A 26,047-nucleotide genomic window follows, 5' to 3' on the forward strand; every position below is an offset into this window, starting at 1 on the left:
GTTCTGCCTCCAGAGCCCATGGCTTTAGCCCCTACTCTAGGCTGCTTCACAAACCCTGCTCACGTGAACAACAGTATTTTCAGAGTAGGAACCAAGAGGTCTAACCCCAAAACAAAGCACTAGCAGTTTTTTCCTCTCGGTACACTCAATTCAGTCATTCTCGCCTCTCACTGAGTAAAAGTTATAATCTGCAGGGCAGCCTCCTTCTCAGGCAGCAAGCTCCTGGAGTGTAGAGACAGTGTATCTATTCTGAGTAACTCTTGTATACTATAGCAGAGATACTTTGTCAGCATTACTGAGATAGGAAACAAGGTCGGTTGTTTCTTTAATAATGCTTATCTACTTCCTTTTTGTTAAGTTTTGTATTATTTCAAATGGCACAGGAACCATCTTTGATTTTTATTAAGACAGAACCAAACACGACTACACATTTAGGTCCTTACTGTTTCTAGGACTCAAGGGTGCAAGGGTTTCACAGACCATTTGCCTTACCTGGTTCCTTCCTCTCTTTCCTAGTGATCCCTACAGTACTCTTTTAAAGGGCTACAAGAATAAATTTACAACCTGTACAATTCAACTTTAATCTTTTGGGAAATCTTAATTTACTATTGTATAATCCAGGGAAAAGAAATCTATATTGATCAATCGATATAGATATAATGTCAAATATATAGATCAATCAATGTAGATAAAAGTATGTACTTAAATTTAAGGATGAGTAAAGTAAGAGTACAGTAGCCCAATTCTTGGTTAAAAAAAAAAAGTAAGAGCAAGTCACTGCCACTACAGATGCCCGTACTTACATCTGTCAGCAGCCCAACTAACTGGCATTCAATGGACATAGCAACACAGCTTTCAACTCTCCAATGAGTTTTAAGTCCAGAGCATGTTCAGTCTTTGTCTTGTTTATCTGCTGACAAAGGGTTTCTAGGAAGATTTAGCAGTGCTTCAATTTTCTTAGCATCGGCCTTGGATAGATTTTTCTGTAAATTACTTTCAATTTCTTCAGGGAGGAGCTCAGTAAAGTGTAGTCTGGCTTTCCTGTAATCAAAGAACAAGAAGGATATATCAAGTACTGCTCTATTTCTTTGGTTTTTAGAGAGAATTTTTTTTAGAAAGATAGTGTTTGTCTTACACTCCCTTACAACTTGTGAGCAAACATTGCTCCTTGCACTTCAAATACAATGACTTTCTTCTCTCTAACCTGTTCCACTTACAAGCCAGCTAGGAGTCTCACATTACCAACGTGGACATTGCCAGCAGTAGCTCTGATCCTTAAGATATTCCAGAGTTCTCGAAGGGGTGACATGCAGTTGCTGAATGAAGCACCCTGAGCTAAGGTGTGAGCCTCAAACCAATGTGTTCTCTTGCCCTCAGGGCCCAGAGGGGATGTGAAACACCCTGCCACTCTGTTAAACTCTGTTGACAGACCTTGTGGGACATGCACAAAGGTTATAACATTGGTAATCTCAGTACGGAAAAGTCACATAGGGCAATACTACATACGTATATTTACTAGGAGTTAAAAAATCGAATTTCCAAATAACAGATCAGTTCTTTCTCCAGGTCAAGTATTAGGGTCTTCCTGCCTTTAAGTGATTATCAGGGTCACCTATGACTTTCTTCTCAACTCTTCATAACCAGATTTGACCATATCTTCTTTCATAGCTCTATGGAAAATACAGCCAATATTCTGTATTTTCTGCTCACTATGTCAATTTTCTAGATTCTCACTTTGTTGATTTCTCTATACTGTAGTTATTTTCAAGCAAAGAAGCAGACATATAAAAGGTTCTTAACTATTTATTAACTGTCCTCAGAAATACCACATATATATAATATATGTATATATATATAAATATATAAATAACCTATACACTTCTGACACTATTTCCTTCTGCCAAAATATTCTTTCATTTCTATAATTCCAGTTGTTGTTTTTATCCATTCTTGAGGTTTTCCATCTCTAAATAACTGACCAACTTCTCTAGTGTTTCTTTTTCTGGTTTCCTTTTTTTCTGATTGGAATACAATTATTATTTGTTCATATTTTTCCAAATGTTAATTCTTCTATAACTTCCTATATCAGATTCAAATAACCAGATATTTTCCTTACTTTTTCAACTCCTTTCTCAAAGATTCCTTTTTTAAAAAGAAGTCTCTTAGGACACCTAAAGGGCTAGAAATAAGCTAATGCTTTCATGCTTTTAGCTCTCCATAATATCAAATTATATGATGGCATTCATAATTTTAAGTACTTCATCCTAGAACCTAGAGAGCTGCATATCTCACTCACCTTCTTACTATGGAAAGAAGACAGAACAAAACAAACATATGTTGAACACTGTGGTGTGATTCTGCCCTTAGAACAGCTGAGAAAACTGAGGGCTTGAAGTTAAGGAAAACATCTACGGTCACAGAATTAATCAATAGTCTAGCTGGGATTTAAGGTTTGTTTTCAAGGTTTCATTGGCTCTAAAATCAATGCTTTTTCTCCTATATCACCTGCCCTTGGACAACAGATCTACAGATATTAAGAATTTCCGTGTGTGTGTGTGTGTAGCACACATGGAAGTTTCAAATAAAAACATGGGAAAAAGAAGACTGCTTATCTACCAAACCACCAAAGTAGCAGCAGCAGATGTCATCTTACTGGCCAGGAAGCAGAACCATGAGAATCATTTGTACCAAAGTGCTAGATGGCAGCCTATTATGATGATCTTAAAAAGAATTAGCATGAAGTCTGCTATTGCTGGACCCCAAGGAGTGACTAGATAACCAGGTGACAGTCTGTATCCTTCTCAGTGGCATCTAGTCCATGAACAGCCACTATATCTACCTAATGCCTATTGCGTCCACAGCAAGAAGTAAAATCTTTGAATGTGGAGGCCTAACATGCTCTGTATTGTTCATAGATGTATGTGTAAACAAGGATATCATCTTTTAAATAAAGCTCACTCATTGCTGTTTAATTCCTTTAGGTAATTTCCTATGCAGTCAAAAACATAGGAAAAGAAAAAATATGCAACCAAATGAGATTTACAACATTTTAACTTTAAAAAAAATGTATCTAAGGAAAGATTCTCAATTAGTGTCTTTCAGTTTTCCATTCTCCTTAATTAAAAAGATTAAAAGACCAGGTAAGGTGCCAGGTGAAGGACTCAGTAAACAGAAACTCTTTGAATTGAGCGGCAATTTAGAGTACTTATTTCAGAGGGCACCACTGTCCACGGATAGGAAAGCCAGACACCCCCCTGGTCTTAACATGCTCCTTACCGCTCTTCCAGTTTCAGCTCCTGGAGTGCTTTTCGATCCTTCTGTTTTCTCTCCTGAACTGTCTCACCACAGTACTTCTGAAGTGCCATCAACAGGCTTCCTATAGGAGTGCTGAGGGGGAGGCAGAGGGAATGCTTAGGGGAAAGAGCTGTTAACCACGCGAAACATGAGTGCCTCTGCTAAGGCGCAAGCAGCACCAAATGAGCCACTTGCTCACTGACAGGTACAGGAACATGTGATAATTAAAGTGTCCTTGTCAAATAAAAAAATATTAAGATAATTTCCTTCCTGGTCTGAACAAGAGGAAAAACAATCATTGCAACTTCCTAAATTTAACTGGTATAAAAACAACAGGTCTATAAATTGGCTCTGATTTTTACCATGAATGATAAATAAACTGGGAAAAAATATATTTATGACAAGTTCTAGTAAATAGCTTTATACTGAAGGTTTCTCAGAAATGAAATTAATACCAGGAATGGTGCCAGAGCCCCTTAAGGTACAAGAAATGTGAAGGGTATTGAGAGAAGGATGCTACTGGCTTTTGGGGCTGAAGCTGCCAAAACATCCTAAAACTCAAGAGTCTGGCACAACTGTCTCATCAGAATGCCAACAGTTACCCATTGAGAAACTGATTTAGATAATAATTATTACGGTAATGAAGAGGGTTTGATCCATGTTTTCAAAGAGAAGGAGTTTTTGACTCTGACACAACTTAAATTCCTTCTGGTTACAACTTAAGTTGTAACCACATTTTAAAAATTATTTTTGCTAGATGGAAATGTTCATTGATGATGAATGGATAAAGAAAATGTGGTACTGTATATACAATGGAATATTATGCAGTCCAAAAAGGAAGATCCTGTCACATGCTGCAACATGGATAAACCTTCAGGACATTATGCTAAGCGAAACAGGCCAGTTACAAAAGGAAAAATATTGTATGATTCCACTAATAAGAAGCACCTAGAGTAGTCAAAATCACAGAAACAGAAAGTAGAAAGGTGATTGCCAGAGGCTGTGGGGTGGGAGAAGGGAGAATTAGTGTTTAATGGGTACAGAGTTTCAGTTTTGCAAGATGAAAAAGTTCTAGAGATCTGTTGCACAACAATGTGAATACAGGTACCACTACTGAACTGTACACTTTAAAGTGGTTAAGACGGTAATTTTTACGTTATGTGTTTTTTTTACCTCAACAAAAAAATATTTTTGCGGCTAATTTCAGCAATTTTTCCCTTCAAACCAAGCTGGTATATTAACAATACAACAAAAACATCAGCAATAGATTATAATATGCTGAATTTTAAAAGTTTTTTAATTAAAAAAAAAAAAAGAATCCATAAAGTTAGTGTTTCCTCCCCAAAGTGGGGTAGAAAAAGGGAGGGTAAGGGAGAAATAACTCTTCTATTCAGATAAATGCCAACTAATAAAAACAGAAGAAATGACAGAACTAGCAAATCAACATTTTGCAACTTTTACAATAACTGATTACATTAGGGATCATCAATGGATCATTGAAACCACTAGAAGAAAGACATCTGGAGAACGGGCTATTTACACAGTCTCACCCCACAGATTCCTTATTAAGCACAATGGCAAAAAGATACCCTTGCAGTGGAGAAATTTAGCAGATACCAAATGTGGCAGGCAGAAGTCTAAAATAGCCCCCCAAAATTTCCTGCCCTAATTTCTCAACTATGAATAAATTATGAAATATTATGCCCATGATTAAATTGTTACATGGCAAAATGGATTTTACAGATGTAATTAAGGTTACTGATCAGTTGAATTTGAGTTAATCAAAAAAGAGATTATCTGGGTGGACCCTCTGCAAGGAGAGAGTTTTTTCCAGTTGGTGGCAGAATGGAAGTCAGAGAGATTAAAAGTCTGAGAAGGATTCAACATGCTGGCTGCTGGTTTGAACATGGAGGGGGCACGTGAGAAGGAATGTGGATGTCTCTAGGAACAAGGTGGTGCCTGACAGCCAGCCAGCCAGGAAACGGGGACTTCAGGCCTACAGCCACAGGGTTTTGTCAACAACCTGAATTTTATAGAAACACATTCTTCCCACAGAGCCTCCAGGTAAGAACCTGCCTGGACAACACTTTGATTTTGGCCTTCTGAAATACTAAGCAGAGAACCCATCTGAGCCTACCCAGACTTCTGACCTACAGAAAAGTGATATTGGGTTGGCCAAAAAGTTCATTTGCATTTTTCTGTAAGATGTTATGGAAAAACCTGAACAAACTTTTTGACCAACCCCATATAATAAATGTGTGGTGTTTAAAGCTTCTGAGTTTGTAGTGATTTGTTACACAGCAACAGAAAACTAATACACCAAGTTAACATCACTTACAATGGGTGACATAATATGTCTCTTGATGTGATACACTGAGAAGGACACAACCTCACCTATGTTGTATTCTTGGTGAAAACATTAAACCTAAATCTAATCATGAGGGGATAATCAAACAAAATTGAGAAATATTCTGGGCGAAAAAAGGCAGTGGAACTGTTTTAGCTTAAAGGAATCTAAAGAGACATAACAACGAAATGCAACAATTAGATCCTGGATTTTAAAAAATTATATATATATGGCATTATTGTAATAACTGAGGAATTTTGAATATGGACCCTATCTTAAATAGTATTCAATCAATCAATGCTAAATTATTTATTGTGATAACTGTACTGTGATATCATTGGAGAATGTTCTTCATCCCGGGAAATACATGCTGATGTATTTAGGGCTGAAGAATTATGAGGTCTAAAATACTTTAAATGGTTTAACCAAAAGAAAACAATAGAAAAGGAAACATACACATGTCCCACACATAAACAGAGAGGTAGAAAACAAAAATGGAAAAATGTTAACAACTGGTGAATCTGAGTAAAGGGTTATATGGGTGTTCAATGTTCAATTCACTCATGTTTTCTACAGGTTTGAAATGTTTCAAAGTAAAAAGTTGGAGAAGAAAATTCTTAACGTTTATTAAACTATACAAACAAAATCTAACCCCAAATTTTTTATTGAATGTGCTTGTTAACTGTTTCTTATTCCTTTTTCCTGCTACTTATAAGTACCTTTGCTCAAACCTCAAATAGTTTCAGGTGTTAGAGACATTTAAACAGTTTTTATCCAGTGAAAACTAGAAGTAAAATCAACAGCTGGGGTACAATCAGAATTGGACAGTCAAAGCTACTGCTAATACAAGACTAGAGACCTTTTATAGGCTATAAGTATTAAATTTGTTCTTTAGAAATGATTGCAATTTTTAACAGAGAAGGCATTAAATTATATTAATTTAGAATCAAACCATGTTAACACTTACCCCAGCAAGGCTCCAATTATGCCACCAGCTACCAAGCCATGCAGGCCTAAGTTTATTCTAAAAAGACTTCCAGTGATAGCTATTTGAAAAGAAACAAACAAAGGGCAATATTAAATCATCTTTAAACACCAGAGTTCCATTTAAAAATGTTCCTCCACAAGAAGGACATAAATCTCCAAGTAAGCTTTTTGAACCCAACATTAATATACCACCACAACCTAGATTTCCTGAATCTAAAATGCCAATACAGCCAGCTTCTCATCCACTCTGCAGGTTCAAATGAAGAAACGTTCCTTTTACAAACAGAATTGCTCAGTCAGTTCTATGGACCCAGCCTCTTCTCATTATGCTTCATTTTTGCCAACCTCGCCTTAAAAATCTGTTATTTCTTCACTTCCACCTCTTTCATTTGTTCCTTCTTTAAGGAAAGTTTTCCCCAAATAATTAACAAAACCTTCACTAGAGCCTGCAGTTCACGTCCTCCCCCAGCCTCACCTTTATGTACTGCTACGCTACACCTCTCAAGCAGGCCTGCAAGTGGGCAGTTGGCCTACAACGCCACCTGGTGGCCGGGGCATAGGTCCTCTTTCCTTCCCACTAAGACTGTACACCCAAGATGTCCATTCATTTTCCTCTTTCACTACGTACAACGCAACGAATGACACTTCAGGTGGTAACAATTTTAAAATTAACATTTGAGGTTTATAGTTCTTATTTAAGTACTACATATTCACTGTTTTAACTTTTCTAAATTTAAAATTTTTTTCAGGTGATGATATGAAGTTGTTTGTAATATCCTATTATTATTATTTTATAGACTATGCATTTAGAGCATCCAGCATACCCAGTTATCCAATTCTTTAACTTTTTTTTTTTTTTTTTTTAATATTTTGGCTGTGCTGCGCAGCACGTGGGATCATAGTTCCCCGACTAGGGATCAAAACCCACGCCCCCTACATTGGAAGTGCGGAGTCTTAACTACTGGACCTCCAGGGAAGTCCCCGTCTTTTCTAAATTTTTAAATTAACAAGAACAAAAATCACCTTTAATTCCATTATCCAGAGACAGCAAAAAATTTGGTCTTTTTTTCTAGGCTTCTTTTCCAAACAAACTATTTTTAAAAAACCTATTAGAATAGCCAAACTGTGGAACACTGACAACATCAAATGCTGGTGAGGATATGAAGCAATAGAAACTTGCATTCATTCCTGGTGGGAATGCAGAATGGTAATGTTACTTTGTAAGACTGGTAGTTTCTTATAAAACTAACATACTCTTACTATACCATCCAGCAATGACACAAGAGTTGAAAACTTTTGTCTACAAATACCTGCACACCGGTGTCTATAGCAACTGTGTTCATAATCATCAAAACATGGAAGCAACCAAGATGTCCTCAACAGGTGATGGAAAAATAAACTGTTGTACATCCAGACAATAGAACATTATTCAGTGCTAAATAGAAATGAGCTATCAACCGCTAAATAGAAATGAGCTATCAACTCACGAAAAGACATGGAGGAATCTTAAATGCATATTATTAAATAAAAGAAGCCAATCCGAAAAAGCTACATATTGTATGATTCCAACTATACAACATTTTGGAAAAGGCAAAACTATGGAGATAGTTAAAAAGATCAATGGTTGCCAGGGGTTGAGGGTGGAGCATGGGGATCAATAGGCAGAGCACAGATTTTTAGGGGGGAAAAAACTTTTTATGATACCATAATGGTGGACATATGTCATTATACATTTCCCCAAACCCACAGAATGTAAAACACCAAGTGTGAACCCTAAGGTAAACAGGACTTTGGGTGATAATGTATCAATTTAGGTTCTTCAATTGTAACAAATGTACCACTCTGGTGTGGGATGTTAATAGCCGGAGAGACTATGTGTATGCAGCAGGGAGGAAGTATATGGCAAATCTTTTATCTTCTGCCCAATTTTGCTGTGAACCTAAACTGCTCTAAAAAACTGTTTATTAGAAAGGAGGTCAGGGGCTTCCCTCGTGGCGCAGTGGTTGAGAATCTGCCTGCCAATGCAGGGGACACAGGTTCGAGCTCTGGTCTGAGAAGATCCTACATGCCTCGGAGCAACTAAGCCTGTGTGCCACAACTACTGAGCCTGCGTTCTAGAGCCCGTGAGCCACAACTACTGACCCCAGACACCAAGAGCCCATGCTCCGCAAAAGACAAGCCAAAATGAGAAGCCCACGCGCTGCAATGAAGAGTCCTGCTTGCCGCAACCAGAGAAAGCCTGCATGCAGCAACGAAGACTCAATGCAGCCAAAAATAAATAAATAAATTAAAAAATGGGGGTGGTGAAGGACGAGTGGTGGGGTTTAGAAGCTGCTAGAAGCCAAACATAAAAAATGGAGTCACACTCTTTGTTACACAGGACCATATTTCTGTGAACAGTCTTTTTCAATCTGGATGTTTTTTATTTCTTTTTCTTGCCTGAATGCACTGGCTAAAGTCTCCAGTATAATGCTAAATACAAGTGTATTCATCTACTTGTCTTGTTCTCAATCTTAAGGAAATCATTCAGTCTTTCACCATTAAATATGTTAGCTGTTGTTCATACATAATCTTTATCAAGTTAAAGAAAGTCCCTTTTAATCCTAGTTTGTTTAGAGTTTTTATCATGAATGTTGGACTTTTGTCAAATGCGTTTTCAAACTAACCTTGAATTCCTTAAATAAGTTCCACTTGGTCATGGTGTATAATCTTTATTCGTTGCTGGATTTGGTTACTAATATTTTGTTAAGGATAAAATTGTGTATATACTCTTGAGGGATAGTGATCTGTAGTTTAGTTGTCTACTTCATTTGGCTTTGGTATTAGGGTAATATTAATAGCCAGGGAAGCCATCTGGTCCTGGACTTTTCGTTGTGAAAAGATTTTAATTAAATATTTAGTTTATCAATTTGTTATAGGGCTATAGGGATTTTCTATTTCTTCTTGAGCAAATTTTGGTAATTTGTATCACCCCCACCCCCCACCCCGTGGTCAGTCTTGCTAAAGGATTGTCTATTTTGTTGCTCTTTTCAAAGAACCAACTTCTGGTTCCATTGATTTTTCTCTTGATTCCATTGAGTGTCATTCTAATTCTATTATTTCCTTCTGCCTGCTTACTTTAGGTTTATTTTGCTCTTCATTTTCTAGTTTTTAAAGGTGGAAGCTTATTCATATGAGATCTTTCTTATTTTAATTTGACTACACCTCATAATTTTTTTTTTTTTTCCCCACACTGCGGCATGCAAGATCTTAGTTCCCTGACCAGGGATCGAACCTGCACCCCCTGCATTGGATGGGCGGAGTCTTAACCACTGGACCACCAAGGAAGTCCCTGCACCTCATAAATTTTAATATAAAGTGCTTTAATTTTCGTTCAGCTCAAAATATTTTAAATTTACCTTCTGATTACTCTTTGGTTTATGGTTTACTTATGAATGTGTTATTTAATTTCCAAATATTTGTGATTTTCCCCCAATTTCTTTTTAGTTTAATTCCATTGAGGACAGAGAACATACTTTGTGAGATTTCAATCCTTTTAAATTTATTGAGACTTGTTTTATAGCCTTGCATATGGTCTAGCTTAGAGAATGTCCCCTGTGCACTTGAAAAGAATGAAAATTCTGCTCTTGCTGGGTGGAGTGTTCTAGAGATGTTACTGTGTCATGTAGATAGATAAGTGTTCACGTCTTCTATATCCTTGTTGATTTTCCCTCTAGCTGTTCTATCCATTATTAAAAGTGGAGTATTAAAGTCTCCAGCTACTGTAAAAGTGTCCAGCAGCTGACTGAGTTGTCTATTTCTCCTCTCAAGTCAAAGTGTTTGCTTCATGTATTTTGGAGCTCTGCTGTTAGATGCGTATGTTTCTAAATGTTGTATCTTCTTGGTGGATTGTCCCTTTTAACATTATAAAATGTCTTTCTTTGTCTTCTAGGACTTTTGTCTTAAAGTCTGTTTTGCCTGATACTAGTATAGTCACTCAAGCTCTTTTTCTTACTGTTTGTACAGTATATCTTTGTCTATCTTTTTATGTTCAACTAATTTGTTCCTTTAAACCTAAAATATGTCTCTTGCAGACAGCATATAGTTGGATTCTTCTTAAAATACAGTTGGACAATCCCTACTGATTGGAATGTTTAATGTTTTAATGTTTTTATTGATATGGTTAGATTTAGATCTGCCATTTTACTATTTGTTTTCTATATTATCTAATTCCTTTTTGACCTTGTTACTATTTTTTAAAGTTACTATTTTATTATTTGCTTTAGGGATTATACTATGCATCTTATCACAGTCTACTTCAGATCAGTACTAATTCCAGTAAAATGTAGAAACATTGTTCTAATACAGCTCCACTCCTCTCCCTTCTTTGTGCTATTATTGTCATTTACGTTACGCATATATGTTTAAAAACAACAATACAATGTTATTATTATTATTTTACACACCCATATGTATTTTAATGACGTTAAGGGTAAAAACAGTTAAGAAAAGAAGTGGAAACAATAGATTCACAAACTCTTTCATATTAACCTATGTATTTACCATCTCTAGTAATTTTCATTTCTTCCTGTGGAGCCAAGTAACTATTTGGTGTCATTTCATTGTTCCAAAATAAATCCATTCCTTCCCCCTCTTTTGTGCTATAATATACAGCTTTAAATGTTGTATGCCCAACACTTCAATTTTATTATTATGTAACTTTTTTAGATCAGTTAGAAGAAAATATTTATACTGCCTTCAAGAATTACTTATATAATTATCTTTATCAATGCTCTTCATGTAGAATCAAGTTACCATCTGATATCACTTCCTTTAAGCCTGAAGAACTTCCTTTAATGTTTTTGTAAGACGGGTCTGCTAGCAATGAATTCTCTCTTTGTTCATCTGCCAACGTCTTTTGCCTTCAATTTTGTAGGATGGTTTGCTAGATACAGAATTACTAATTGACAGTTTATTCCTTTCAGCACTTAGTAATTCTACTGCCTTCTGGCTTCCACTGTTCTGATGAGAAGTCAGCTGTTAAATTTTATTGGGTATTCCAGTATGAGTTGTTTTTACCTTGTTGCTTTCATGATTTTTCTCTTTCAACAGTGTAACTATTATGTGTCTAAGTGTGAATCTGTTCATGTTTATTCTTCTTGGAGTTTGTTGAGATTCTTGGGTGTATAGATTAATGTTTTTCATCAAATCTGGGGAGTCTGTGGCCATAATTTCCTAAAATACTTTTTCTTCCCTTTTCTTTCTTTCCTCTCCATTATCCATGTGTTAGTATTCTTGACTGTGTCCCATAGATCTCTGAGGCTCTGTTCATTTGTCTTCATCTTTAAAAATTCTGTCCTTGATAAAAGATAATCTATATTGATCTATCTTCAAGATCACTGATTCTCTTATGCTCTCTCAAATCGGCTGTTGAGCACCTCCTCTCCAGTGAATTTTTAATTTCCATTATTGTATTTATCAACTCTAGAATATTCGTTTGATTCTTTTTTGAATAATTTCTATCTTTATTGATATTTTCTATATGGTAATTGTCATCACACTTTTATTTCTTTTAAAATGGCTTGAAGTCTTTTGTTTGCTATGTCCAATAGATGGCCTCTGTCAGAGACATACCCAGTGACTGCTTTTTTTTAAGTCTCCTGTTTTTGTATATCGTGTGACATTTTTGCTGTTTTTGAAAATCAGGCATTTTAGGTAATAAATTATAGCAACACTGGAGTTGGAACATCTCCCTACCAGGGGCATGGCTGTGGTTCTTTGCTTATGTAGTGATTTGCCTGTACCAATTCTATGGAGTCTTTGTTTTTTGCTGTTGTTGTTTTTGTAGAGTGCAGCCACAGAAGTCTCTGCTCAGTTTTTATTTTTATGCCTGGCTTCCTAAGAATCATACCAGCTTCTTAGTCAGTCAATGATTTGTCAGAGGTTGTGATTACACATCTTAAGTCAGTAAGGCTGCTACTTTATTTATTTATTTATTTATTTTGCAGTACTCGGGCCTCTCACTGCTGTGGCCTCTCCTGTTGCGGAGCACAGGCTCTGGACGCACAGGCTCAGCGGCCATGGCTCATGGGCCCAGCCGCTCCGCGGCATGTGGGATCTTCCCAGACCGGGGCACAAACCCATGTCCCCTGCATCAGCAGGCGGACTCTCAACCACTGTGCCACCAGGGAAGCCCGGCTGCTACCTTTTGTCAGTGGATCTGTCTGTGGCTTGAAGAATGCACTCAAGGTTTAGGCAGTTTATAAATCCTTTCTGGCTTTTACTTTCTATGTTCATGAGGCCTCACAATTAACCAAAGATAAGTAGCTTGCTAGGGCCCTTACCAGTCTCTCCTGAGTGTGCTTACACATACAGGTAACTTTCTGGAGTTCTGGGGATTAGTAAGATCTTACTGAAGTCCGCTTTGGCTTTCTTGTTCCCTGGACATCCCTGGTAAGATTCTGCCTCATCTGCCAGTCTATTGCTTGCCCCAAACAACAGCAAAGCCTCAGGTTAGCTGTGTGATACTGTCCTTCCCTAACTGTTTGCTATTGTTTTCAGCAACACCCTTAGGCATGGAATTTTCTGTGCTCTGCTCCATATCAAGTCAGTCACCTCAAACAGCAGAAGTATTGTTCCTCCCAGCCTGCCCTGCCCTTGTGGAACTTCAACATCATGCAGCTGGGTATTAGGAGGGGGAAGCAGCCCCAAGCTGAAACACTACAGACTACTCCCACTGTTCTCACCGAGATTCAGTAGAAATTCTTGAATAAATGCTTCTCAATTTGTTGTGTGCCTCTGGTCAGTTCTCAGAATCTTTAAATGGTTGCTTTTGATAATTTTGTCCAGTTTTATTATTACTTTTGAGGGAGAGGATTTGCCAAGCTCCTTACTAAGGCATTCTAGATGCTGAATATACTTTTATGAATGTCCAGACCAATGCCAAATAATAGTGGTGAGGTAAGACATCCTTACCTGAGTCTGACTTCAGGATAAATTAGTGTTATACCATTAATTTTAATGTTGGTTGCTGGTTTGAGATAAAAATATATATTGTATCAGATATATTTTTCTATTTTTATTTTACTAATATTTACATTCAATCAAGAAACCTTTATTCTACCCTGCTATATGTTAAACAGTTGTGAAATAAAAGGCTAACACTTTCTCTGAATTCAAGTAAGTCGTCTAGTAGGGAAGCAAAACAAGTGAACAGCTACAACACAGTGTTATAAATGCTTTGATAAAACTGTTTACAGTGAACTATGAGAACACAGGGGAAAGGTACCTAAGGATAGGAAAATGTGAGCTAGGAGAACCCTCTAGGGAAGCTGAAGCTGACAGATGAAGTGAAACTTGAAAGACAGGTTAAGTATAGAGCTGAATGAAATTAGTTGTGGGAGTTGGAAGGTGGATTCAAGCAAGCATTCTTGTAAAGCAAGAATATGCTGGGTTTGAGAAATCCAAGTAGATTATAAGTTTTGGGCAAGAGTGGTGCATGGAGGTCAGGTCAAGAATCGACATTAGAGTGATGGGAAACTATGGAAGAATCTGAAGCAGAGAAGTATTAAAATCTTATTCATATTTCAAAAAAGTCAGATAACAGTAGAGGTGAAGCAAACCAAGATTAGAAACAGGGAAGACCTGTAGTAGCAGTGGGAACAAAGAGGAGGTGAGAGAGTCCATATATATTTAAGGAATAAGACTGATGGAACTAGGGCTTCCCTGGTGGCACAGTGGTTAAGAATCAGCCTGCCAATGCAGGGGACACAGGTTCAATCCCTGGTCCGGGAAGATCTCACATGCCACAGAGCAACTAAGCCCGTGTGCCACAACTACTGAGCCTGTGCTCTAGAGCCCGCGAGCCACAACTATTGAGCCCACGTGCCACAACTACTGACGCCCACACACCTAGAAGCCATGCTCAACAAGAGAAGCCACCGCAGTGAAGCCCGCTCACTGCAACTAGAGAAAGCCCACGCACAGCAACGAAGACCCAACGCAGCCAAAATTAAATAAATAAATTTTTTATAAAAAAAAAGATTGATAGACCTAGAAGTCTGGAAAGGGGAAATAAAGGGCAGAACCACATCATTAACTGATTTCCAATTTTGGAATTTAACAGATGACAGAGAACATATAACAGGAATAAATCTGCAAGTAGGGGCAAAAAGACAAGAGTTTGGTTCGGATACAGGCACTTAAGCCTACAGAATATCCATGTAAAAATGTTCACAAGTTAAAACCAGGCAAGTTCTAGCTGCTACAATGCTATTAATGTCTATTTCTAGTTTTCTATTTTTAAATGTTTTCATTAAAACAGTAAGCTCAAATTACGTATATGTGCATTTGCCTGTGTGTGTATACACAGAGAAAGAGAGAGTGCACCCAAAATAAAAGAGAGCATAAGTGATAAAGCAAATGGGCTAAAATGTTAATAACTGGGAATTCCCTGGCGGTCCAGTGGTTAGGACTCTGTGCTTTCACTACCGAGGGTCCAGGTTCATTCCCTGATGGGGGAACTAAGATCCTGCAAGCTGTGCAGCTGGGTGGGGGTGGAGTAAAAAAAAAAAGTTAACAATAACAAATATCAGTACTAAAGGGTATTGCTCATGGTGTTCCTTGTATTTTATTTTTGCAACTTTCCATAAGCTTGAAGTTATTTCCAAATAAAAAGTAAAAAACTTATGTGCAGTATGTGTATGTTTTTGTATGTGAGAGAATGTACATGAATTAGTGAGTGTTTGCATGTATACGCAGTTAACTTCATTTACATTTCTGGAAATGTACTGGATTTGTACTGGAAATGTAATGAAAATGTTCAATACTTTTTTTTTTCTTTTTAAACATTCATTTTAAAGAGGGCATTATCTACCAGAGGCAGAGAGCTTTAAAATAAAATCCAATCTCTTACCATGAAAATTCTGGCTCCTTTCTACTTCACCTTATCAATCTCATCTCAAGCCATTCTCTCCCTTATTCACTATGTTCCAGTCATATTATCCTGCATTTGAGAAACCTTAGAGCCCTCACCCTTGACATTCTCCCTGCCTAGGCTACTTCGTTGCAAGCCTTGCTCCTTTCCATTCTTCAGGTATCAGTTTAAATGTCACCTCCTTAGAAAGGTCTTCTCCAGTATGGTACTGGCACAAAAACAGAAATATAGATCAATGGAACAGGACAGAAAGCCCAAAGATAAACTCACACACATATGGTCACCTTATCTTTGATAAAGGAGGTAAGAATATACAATGGAGAAAAGACAGCCTCTTCAATAAGCGGTGCTGGGAAAACTGGACACCTACATGTAAAAGAATGAAATTAGAACACTCCCTAACACCCTACACAAAAATAAACTCAAAATGGATTAAAGCCCTACATGTAAGGCCAGACACTATAAAATTCTTTGGGGAAAACATAGGCAGAACACTCCATGACATAAATCACAGCAAGATCCTTTTTGACCCACCTCCTAGAGAAATGGAAATAAAAAAAAAATAAACAAATAGGACCTAATGAAACTTAAAAGTTTTTGCACAGCAAAGGAAACCAAAAACAAGACGAAAAGACAACCCTCAGAATGGGAGAAAATATTTGCAAATGAAATCAACGGACTAAGGATTAATCTCCAAAATATATAAACAGCTCATGCAGCTCAATATGAAAAAAACAAACAACCCAATCCAAAAATGGTCAGAGACCTAAATAGACATCTCTCCAAAGAAGATATACAGACTGCCAACAAACACATGAAAGAATGCTCAACATCACTAATCATTAGAGAAATGCAAATCAAAACTATAATGAGGTATCACCTCACACCGGTCAGAATGGCCATCATCAAAAAATCTACAAACAATAAATGCTGGAGAGGGTGTGGAGAAAAGGGAACCCTCTTGCACTGTTGGTGGGAATGTAAATTGATACAGCCACTATGGAGAACAGTATGGAGGTTCCTTAAAAAACTAAAAATAGAACTACCATACGACCCAGCAATCCCACTACTGGGCATATACCCTAAGAAAACCATAATTCAAAAAGAGTCATGTACCACAATGTTCACTGCAGCTCTATTTACAATAGCCAGGATATGGAAGCAACCTAAGTGTCCATCAACAGATGAATGGATAAAGAAGATGTGGCAAATATATACAATGGAATATTACTCAGCCATAAAAAGAAACGAAATTGAGTTATTTTTTGTGAGGTGGATGGACCTAGAAACTGTCATACAGAGTAAAGTTATGTCAGAAAGAGAAAAACAAGTACCATATGCTAACACATATATATGGAATCTAAAAAAAAAAAAAATGGTTCTGAAGAACCTAGGGGCAGGACAGGAATAAAGACATAGAGAATGGACTTGAGGACACGGGGAGGGGGAAGGGTAAGCTGGGATGAAGTGAGAGAGTGGCATGGACATACATACACTACCAAATGTAAAATAGATAGCTAGTGGGAAGCAGCCGCATAGCACAGGGAGATCAGCTCGGTACTTTGCGTCCACCTAGAGGGATGGGATAGGGAGGGTGGGAGGGAGAGGCAAGAGGGAGGAGATATGGGGATGTACGTATATGTATAGCTGATTTACTTTGTTATACAGCAGAAACTAACACACCATTGTAAAGCAAATATACTCCAATAAAGATGTTTTAAAAAAAAAAAAGAAGAAAGGTCTTCTCGATCACCCTGTCCACATTAGATCCCACTGCCCCACCTATTTGTTACTTTCTATCATAGCAACATGTTTTTTTCCCATCCACATTAGATGATAAAACTCAATGAAGGTAAAGACCTTATCTGTTTTGTTCAACAAGTACACCAAGGACCAAGCACAATGTTTTCCATACATTTTGCATGAATGTTGAATGAGATGTGATGAGAAGCCAACCAAAGAATTCAGTAGCCATGACTTGTAAGTCCTTACATATTTCCTAAACCATATTTGAGATTGAAAAATGTAAACAAAACAAAAATGTCTTACCTCCTGCAATGACAAAATGGCTGAGGGCATTTTTATTTCGGTACACATTTAGACCAGTGTTCACTGTACTGAGAAGAAGGGAGGAGGAGGAAAACATCATTTAAAGCATATCTCATTTACCTTCTTGACTGTAACTTTCACTAAAGTGATACATATTAGTTTAGAAGAGCCTACTATGTCAATCCCTGGTGCTAGTCTAGGCTCCTTCAGTGTGTTTCAGATTGCTAATACGCCAATAAGCAACAGAACGTAAAGAAGAGTTCTGCAGAGTTCCTCTGACTTAGCAAACCTCTATCTATTTTGATATTAGTTGGCAGACCTTCATCCATGCATACAAAAGTACAACTGAACCAATCTTTTAGGTAAATAGATAAAAGTTCTTAAGAAAAAGGTATCATGACTCACTTTTATATGGGCGTTCAAACTTTATAATTCCACTGCTCAAAAAATGTGCTCCTAAAAGAATACCCAAGACCGTTCATCACAATTCAGAGAACTTACTTGAATATAGTCACAAACATGGCTGTTCTCCAACTCCAGCGCCAGCCGTACCGGATGAAGCCTCGTGTGGCAGCACGATGTGCAGATTGCTAAAGTTAATAAAAAGGCTGTGAGGTTCTGAGACCCCCTGACACTTTCCCTATTTTAAAAATGTGGTGGAGGAATGTCAGCTAGGCATTAAGTAGGGACACCTGAACACATAGAAACAACAGGAAAATGTCTAGAAATATCATTCTTTAAGTACTGAAACTTAAGTGAAAATGCCATGTGCATCGTATTCTATCAGGAGGTGTAAAAGGAACTAAGAGATGAAGTGTCACACAAGTAATCCATCAATTAAGTAGCAACTAAGAATCTATATGACAAACACTATGACAGACACAAAATCAGTATTAGACATACTTTCTTTCAAGAAATTGTGGGGAAAAGAAAAACACAAAATAAAGAAGAAGCACAGAGCATACTGTAAAGGGTAAGGATTAAAGTTATACAGATGTGCAGGAAAGGAAGGAAAAAAAAACAATCTTTACTGACCACCTTCTATGTAAACATTGTTAACATATTACCTCACTTAATCTTTACAACATTTTCTTCAAGCAGGTGTTTTAGTTTTAACCAAAACATAGAGAGGAAGTTTTTCTCAGCCAATAAGGAATAAAGTCAGAACTGGAAGTTAGGTTGTCTGTTTCCACAACTCATTTTCACTAGACCACAATGAAGCAAGTCTGGCATAATACTGTGAGGGTAAAGCCAAGATTTTTAAAGAATGTGACAGAAACCCTAAGTGTAGTCTTAACTACTATATGATATTGGGCAAGTCAAAACCTCTCTGAAAGGTATCAGTGCGAACTCATGGCTTTTAATAAATGGGTAGATAAATACAGAAACAGATATAGAAATGTGCATGAATGTGTATATAAGTCACACACACACACATTACACATACACATTTCCTAACTCTATCTGCCTAGAGCCTAGAAGCCACGATACCTCAGTAGCAGTGAGCATACCTAGCACTAGAACTTGGTTTTTAAATACCATTTTAAAAGAAACTATAGGTCTTTGGTGAAATGGGCTTATGCCAGGGCTGGTGCTTAAAAAGTAAAAGATGGACCAGAAACACCTTGCTGTGCCTTTTAGAAAGTAAAGGCATGCTCAAGGAGTAATGGGGGTCTTCCCTTGTGGCGCAGTGGTTAAGAATCTGCCTGCCAATGCAGGAGAGACACAGGTTCGAGCCCTGGTCCGCAAAGATCTCACATGCTGTGGAGCGACTAAGCCCGTGCGCCACAACTACTGAGCCTGTGCTCTAGAGCCTGCAAGCCACAACTACTGAGCCTGTGTAACACAACTACTAAAGCCTGCGTGCCCTAGAGCCTGTGCTCTGCAACAAGAGAAGCCACTGCAATGAGAAGCCTGCACACCGCAATGAAGAGTAGGCTCTGCTCACCGCAACTAGAGAAAGCCCCCATGCAGCAACGAAGACCCAACGCAGCCAAAAAAAAAAAAGAGTAATGGGGACATATCAAAAGGACACAGGAGCTAGCTTTAAGGGGCTCCAATTGTCCAAATCCAGGCCAATTTGAGTATCAAAATAAATGATGATAATAATGGATTATAAAACTACAGAATAAAATAAGAATCCATGAGTCCACATTGAATAAATAAATTATAAATAGATAAATGGACAAATAAATAAATAGAGGGAAAGTGAAAGCTCTTCCTTACAGTAGAATACTAACCAATAAATATAAATGGAATGATGGAATTAGAAAATGGCCATTTGGCAACCACCACAGTAATAACTGCTTTAGGCAAGAATCAGCATTGAATACTAAAACTAGAGGGTAGAAATTTGATGAAAAATAGGATATTGGCATAGTCTCAAAGTAGCTAAAAAGTATTCATAAGACACTTATTAATTACAAAGAGAAAAAAATAGTAATTTTACAGTGGATAAACCTGGCAGGGACCATCTTAACTAAGTGACTAAAGTAAGCATCACCAGTTGAGGAACAAATAGGTATCTTGTGCTCCTTATCCTTACCTACTGAGGAATACAACATCAGTTCTAGGGTATTCCTGTGAAAACACATAAGTGAAATCTAATCACAAGAAAACATCAAACATCCAAGTTGAGGGACATTCTATAAAATAAATGGACCATAGTCTTAAAAAATATCAAAGTCATGAAAGTCAAAGAACAACAGAAAAATTGTTCCAGATTAAAGGAGACTGACTAGAGAGGCATGACAGGCAAATGCAACACCTGATCCAGTATTAGATCCCGGACCAGAAAAAAATTTTTTTAATGAATTGTTTACTTTTTTTTTTTTTTGCGGTACATGGGCCTCTCACTGTTGTAGCCTCTCCCGTTGTGGAGCACAGGCTCCAGACGCGCAGGCTCAGCGGCCATGGCTCACGGGCCCATCCGCTCCGCGGCATGTGGGATCCTCCCGGATCGGGGCATGAACCCATGTCCCCTGCATCGGCAGGTGGACTCTCAACCACTGCGCCACCAGGGAAGCCCCTGAATTGTTTACTTTTAAAATAAATTATATTACTGGGACAACTAGCAAAATTTACATAAAGTCCATAGGTAAGATAACAGTACTCTGTAAGTGTTAATGTCTTGCTCTGCATAATAATATTGTGGTTATGTAAGAAAATGTCTTTGTTTTTAGGAAATGCATGCTGAAGCACTCATGTGTCTATAACTTACTCCCAAGCAGTTCACAAAAAAAAAATAGTATGCCTTATACAGAGAGAGAATAAGAAAGCAAATGTCGTAAAATTTTAACATTTGGAGAATCTGATTGAAAAGTATACAGGAATTCTTTGTATAGTCAGCCCTCTGTATCCTCAGATTTGGAACCTGAGGACGTGGAATCATGGATATGGGGGGTCTATGGTACTGTGCCTTTTTATACAAAAGACTTGAGCATTTTCGGGTTTCGGTATCCGCAGGAGTCCTTGGATCCCAATCCCCCTTGGATACTGTGGGACACTGGTACTACTTTTGCAACTTTTAAGTCTGACACAATTTCAAAAAAAAAGCTTCAAAAAACAAAAATTTCTGAGCTGTAACTTTCTCACTAATACAGTAGAATTGATGTACAGAGCTAAGATATAACAAATGAGTTAGCACTCTACAAACTATAAAGCTCTAAGTGTTAATTATTGCTTTAGTGTACTGCAGGAGGCTTTTTGAATAGGATAAATATGCTACAGCTGAGCCATGATGATTTAGCACGGGTGTAGAAATAGATTTCAGAAAGTAGAGCCATAAGTGGTGATCAATTCTGAAGATAAGAAAAGTGGTCTGACGAGGCTCGTGTATGCGCTTTAGCATTAGTACTTGCGTTGTTGTCAAGTACAGACTTTGTTTCCTAAAACCTTCCCAACCCTACCACCTAACTAGATGACTAAGTGTAAAAGGAACAGCTAAATTGGCATGCCCCCAAATACTATTAGAACAGCAGTACATACCACTGCATCAAGCTGGTTGTGGTAAATTTCTGCTTGGCTCTGCTCAATATAGTGCTGTTTAGCATGAATAAAAGCTGGTATCCCCCCATATGCCCAGCCAATGACGCCTGCTGAAATCGCCGCCTTGTAAATATCCTGAAGTTCTTTTGACGTTCTCTGCTGTTCACTAAAACATCAAAAAGACAGTGTTGTTTGGGATTAGTTTATGCATACTGCTCTCCAAAAGACAGTATGATCAGAATTATCTCAAATGCTAAAAGGGCTACACTTTTCATGATGGGCAGAACCAGTTAAATCTTCTGATGAATTAAATGATTATATTACAAGTAGCTCAAATCTCAGCCAAAACTAATCTATGCTTTCAGAAATTAAGCTAGTGGTTATTCTTGGGAAGGCAGTGACAGGGAAGGGGCACCAGGGGGAGATTCTGGGATGCTGTTAACAGTCTTGGGGCTGCATACACAGCTATGTTTGCTTTGTGAAAAGTCACTGAGTGGTATACTTATGTACATTTTTCTAGGTGCATACTATACTCCAATAAAAAGGTTGTTTTTTAAGGTTATTTTATTTGATGACTATTACAGCTCTACCATACCCCTGTAAACAGAAAGAATTTGTGAACTGGATGTACAGATCAATATTTCCCTTTCTGAATTTTTAGATAACTTTTGGAAATTACACGAGCTTATGAGATTTTAGGACAACATATGCCAGAATGAATTCCTAGATGTAAAAAAAAAAAAATCAAAACTTTATCTTTCTGAATATTTAATTTTTATGTCATGCTCAGATGGGCCTGTACTATTAAAGACCATTGAATAAGAAAGCTCACCATGCAGTGGGCAACACAGACAAACCTAAAATAACAAGGAAAAACTACCATTTAATCCAATCTATTACTCTCAAAAGCATAAGAAACCAGAACCCGTACTGGAGCTTCCAAGATGTCCTCTGGAAATTGCTCTAAGAAATGGCTAAGATTGTAAGTGTTCATTTACTATAAATAATGGCCCTCCTACATAAGTAAACTACTAAATGTTAATTTTTTACATTACTAACTTGCTTTCTTCAGAGGCTGTACAAGTGTTTAATTCTAATTGCCAATAACAACCACTACATTTCTGAAATCAGAATCAGTAAGTTTTTATAGTTCCTGCATATACAAGAGAAACCTAAATAAAATCTCTTAGGAAACTAATTCCTATATCAAGAGGAAAAACTGCTATAAGCTGAACTTTATATTTTATCTTTTATAATGAATAAGGACCAAAAACAACATCTACATAAAAACTGGCAGAATTCAGAAAAGAGTAAATGTAAAAGAGCTTAAGATTTAACAAGCCAGGAAATACAATATGCTTTCCTCTTTCTCATCCTCTGAAAAATGCCATGACATAGGTGACATTTTTCTTCATTTTATAGATAGAGGTTCTAAGAAGTTACATGATTGGCCCTAAGAGCTAATGAACGGTGAACAAACAAGGCATAGTGGTGGAAAGGACCTGGACTATAAGTAACAGCAATGGGGTTGTGGTTCTGGTTCTGTCATCCACTGCTAAGTGACCTGCAGCCAGAACACAATGGCTCTGAACCTAGGTTTCCTCACCCATGACATGGAAGGGAGAATGAAAGTCACACTAAATTATCTTCCATATTTCTTTCAGCTCATCATTCTGTTGTTTATAAAGCTGATCAAAATAACACTTTTCTGTTGTGTACTACACAGGATCGTTCACAGATATCTCAAATTTTGGAACGACCAATGAGAAGGGCGGCCTCGGTATCTTTAAAATGAGATGATGAAACTAAATAACGTAATTAAATACAAATCCACCAGCTCCCCTGCCCTATCTCAGCAACATACTAAAACTTAAATGTTAATTTATCCACTTGATAACACAGTGTAGTATATGGTAAAGTACTTCATAAGAGGGCTAACTTTTCACCAGTAAGGGATGAATTTTAAAACATGATGAAATTAACTAATTATCCTGAGGTTTCCATTAGTTAGTTTAAAGGCTTATTTTATTCTTTATTGTGAAACATCTTTATTTGTGAATCCAGCTAATATCTTTTCTTTTATAAACTGATGAGACAACAGTTGCTACTATTTTTTTATATATTCCTTATTTGGCAGAATAAAAACTTTACAACTCCCTGTTATCTCTACAACCTCCACTTTTATGGCGAGGAGGAGGGCTGCTGTTCGTGAAAATTTGGGATCAAGTGAAACATGAAAAAGAATACTGGAGTGGAGTCCTGCAGATGTTGGTTCTAGGATCACTAAGTAGCTTGGTTCAATTCTTCTCATCTGTAAAATCGGGGGATTACACTAAGACTATAGTCCCTAAAACCCCTAAAAGCTCTGACTTTCAGTTAGTCTCACCCTTACCATGTGAAAACCGGCCTGTCAACCAATAGAACTACCAAACGGCAATGGTAGGATACAAACTTGGAATACAAATATTAAACCCCCAAATCCCACAAAGATAAATCCCACCACGCTGGGGTCCTTCGCCCTAGATGACCCAGGCAGCAGGTCACCTCCTTCGAACCCCTCCCCACAGACAGTAGGTACTTTTACTCTTTGACAAACAGCTCTCGGAGGCGGTCCCATCCGGATTCCGGGTTTGGGGGTTCTGGGACGTAGGAAGGCAGCTTCCGGTCTTTCACAAGAGACTTGGGATCGGCGGCCACAGCTTCGGCAGCAATGACCCGAGGGAAAGGGCTCAGCGCCCTGCAGAGGAAGCTCCGTGGCGCCGGCGGCGGCACCTCCATGGCCCTCTACGAACCTGCCGACAGGCACTCGCTTGGGCGCTGAGGGCGCCAAGGCCTCCCGGAAGCGCCGTGGGATAAAAGCGAGGATAACTGCAAGAATGAGTGGACGAGTACCCATACACTACGCCCGAGCTAATTCGCGGCCGTACCCGCTGCCATACCGCCTGACAGACTTGCCCTCCGTGCCGGGCCTCACTTTGGAGGCCCTTGGACACACGAGACAGGAAGTCCCGCCCCAACGAGGGCAAAGGCCAAAAGAGGAGCAAAGGCGAAGCCGGATCCGAACACACTTCCGGTTGGAGGCGGGAAGGACCTCTGCGGTGCGGGGTCGCCCCGCCGGAAGTGAGGTGGCGGAGAGTAGACACGCTCAACGCTCTCTGGCCCCGCCTCTGGCGTCATGTGCCTGGTCTTCCTGCGCCCAGAAAACGGGAGAGTTGGGCAGTTTGCAGGCGGCGAGACGTGTTCGCAATCTAAAGTAGGTTAGCGTATTTAAAACGGCAGAAACCCCATGTAGGTGAAGAAAGTGCAGTGTTCACTACAAGTGGAGTACGGAAAGGGGAAGGCAATTTGCGCAAATACAAGCCCAACTTACCCTGTCACGGACTACCGGGCTGGGTGGGGTCCATTCTTGTTTTCGGAAAGGACCGAGGCGTTGAAGAGGTTTTGGTGCCAGTTACCCCGAGATTTCCAGAACACTTTTTAAAGAAATCGGCCCTGGGCTTCACAAGATGGGTTTTACTCCCCTTAGTTCGTATGCCTACTGTTTCTCGAAAGGCAGGATAATTTCTGGAATTTCTACCGGGCGTTTGCTTGATAGTCCAGCAATAACTTCCCGTCACTACAGTCTCCACTAACATGTGCTTCAAAGTATAGTTTTTATTAAAATGCACGCATTTAAAATATTCTCAAACTGGTTTGTGTAATTTCACTTAATCTTTGCTAGCAACCAAATACAGTCACATGTTCTCTTTGCCAATCCCTACCAATCCTTCATTCCTTTCTAGGTGTAATTACAAATCTTTACACTCTTCAGTAGGATACAGAAAATAGAGTTCAGGAATTTGGTAGCTGGAATTCTATAGATAAGGCCCAGGAAGTTAACTGATAAGAGTGACTAGCTGAGTCAGTCACGGCGCCAGGAAGATCTCTGGTGTCTGGGAGCCAGGATTAGATTCAGTTCCCAACATAACGTTTACTACGTTGCATCACGATTTCCTATTTGCTATGTGTCTCAGTAGACTAACTTTGAGGTCAGAGACCGTTTATATTCATCTCTCTGTCCCCAGTACCTATCATGGCTGGCACATAGGTTGTCCAATAAAGAATTCAGATCCTCTGACTCTTGGCTCTGGCCGCAGGTTGCTGCCTATCCCATACAGGTGGAGGTGGGCACCGGGATAAAGTCCCAAGTCCTGAAAGCCCAAGGAAATGGCTGTCCAGTCTGTCTAGTGTACATGTGGAAAATCTAAATGCTTAAGATGACCCCAGAATCATTCTGCGATGAGGAGAACTTTGAATTGGAGGGTGGGAGTGTTGGGCAGTTATTACTGAAATCATTTATATACAACTCAAATGTCCCCCCACTACCTTACAGATACAGATGAGGTTATGTTAACAGGCAAATTTTGCGAACTCCATACCTGGCTTCTCATTTGGGTAACTAAGCTTCATTTGTAAGGTTCCCTTTGCCA

At 38.4% G+C, this 26,047-nt stretch overlaps 1 protein-coding gene across 1 annotated transcript; it reads right to left on the reverse strand.

Moving 5' to 3' along the window:
• Nucleotides 1–890: 890 nt before the first annotated feature.
• Nucleotides 891–24,356, reverse strand: TIMMDC1 (translocase of inner mitochondrial membrane domain containing 1). Its single transcript, XM_065876884.1, has 7 exons — nt 24,163–24,356; nt 21,579–21,744; nt 18,093–18,181; nt 17,592–17,659; nt 6,609–6,687; nt 3,277–3,387; nt 891–1,041 (listed from the first exon to the last, which is right to left on the reverse strand). The coding sequence occupies exons 1-7, from the start codon at nt 24,354–24,356 to the stop codon at nt 891–893; spliced, it is 858 nt and encodes a 285-aa protein (XP_065732956.1).
• Nucleotides 24,357–26,047: the final 1,691 nt, after the last annotated feature.

Source organism: Phocoena phocoena, chromosome 4, assembly GCF_963924675.1.
Source record: "Phocoena phocoena chromosome 4, mPhoPho1.1, whole genome shotgun sequence".
NCBI lineage: Eukaryota > Metazoa > Chordata > Mammalia > Artiodactyla > Phocoenidae > Phocoena > Phocoena phocoena.

Excerpts from the sequence above, each read along its gene's own strand:
- TIMMDC1 (XM_065876884.1), bottom strand. The coding sequence starts at position 24,356 with ATGGAGGTGCCGCCGCCGGCGCCACGGAGCTTCCTCTGCAGGGCGCTG. Across the intron at positions 6,688-17,591 it reads CCATTTTGTCATTGCAGGAG|CTATCACTGGAAGTCTTTTT; the intron begins GTAAGACATTTT and ends CTTTTCAAATAG. Across the intron at positions 3,388-6,608 it reads ATAATTGGAGCCTTGCTGGG|CACTCCTATAGGAAGCCTGT; the intron begins GTAAGTGTTAAC and ends CCTCCCCCTCAG.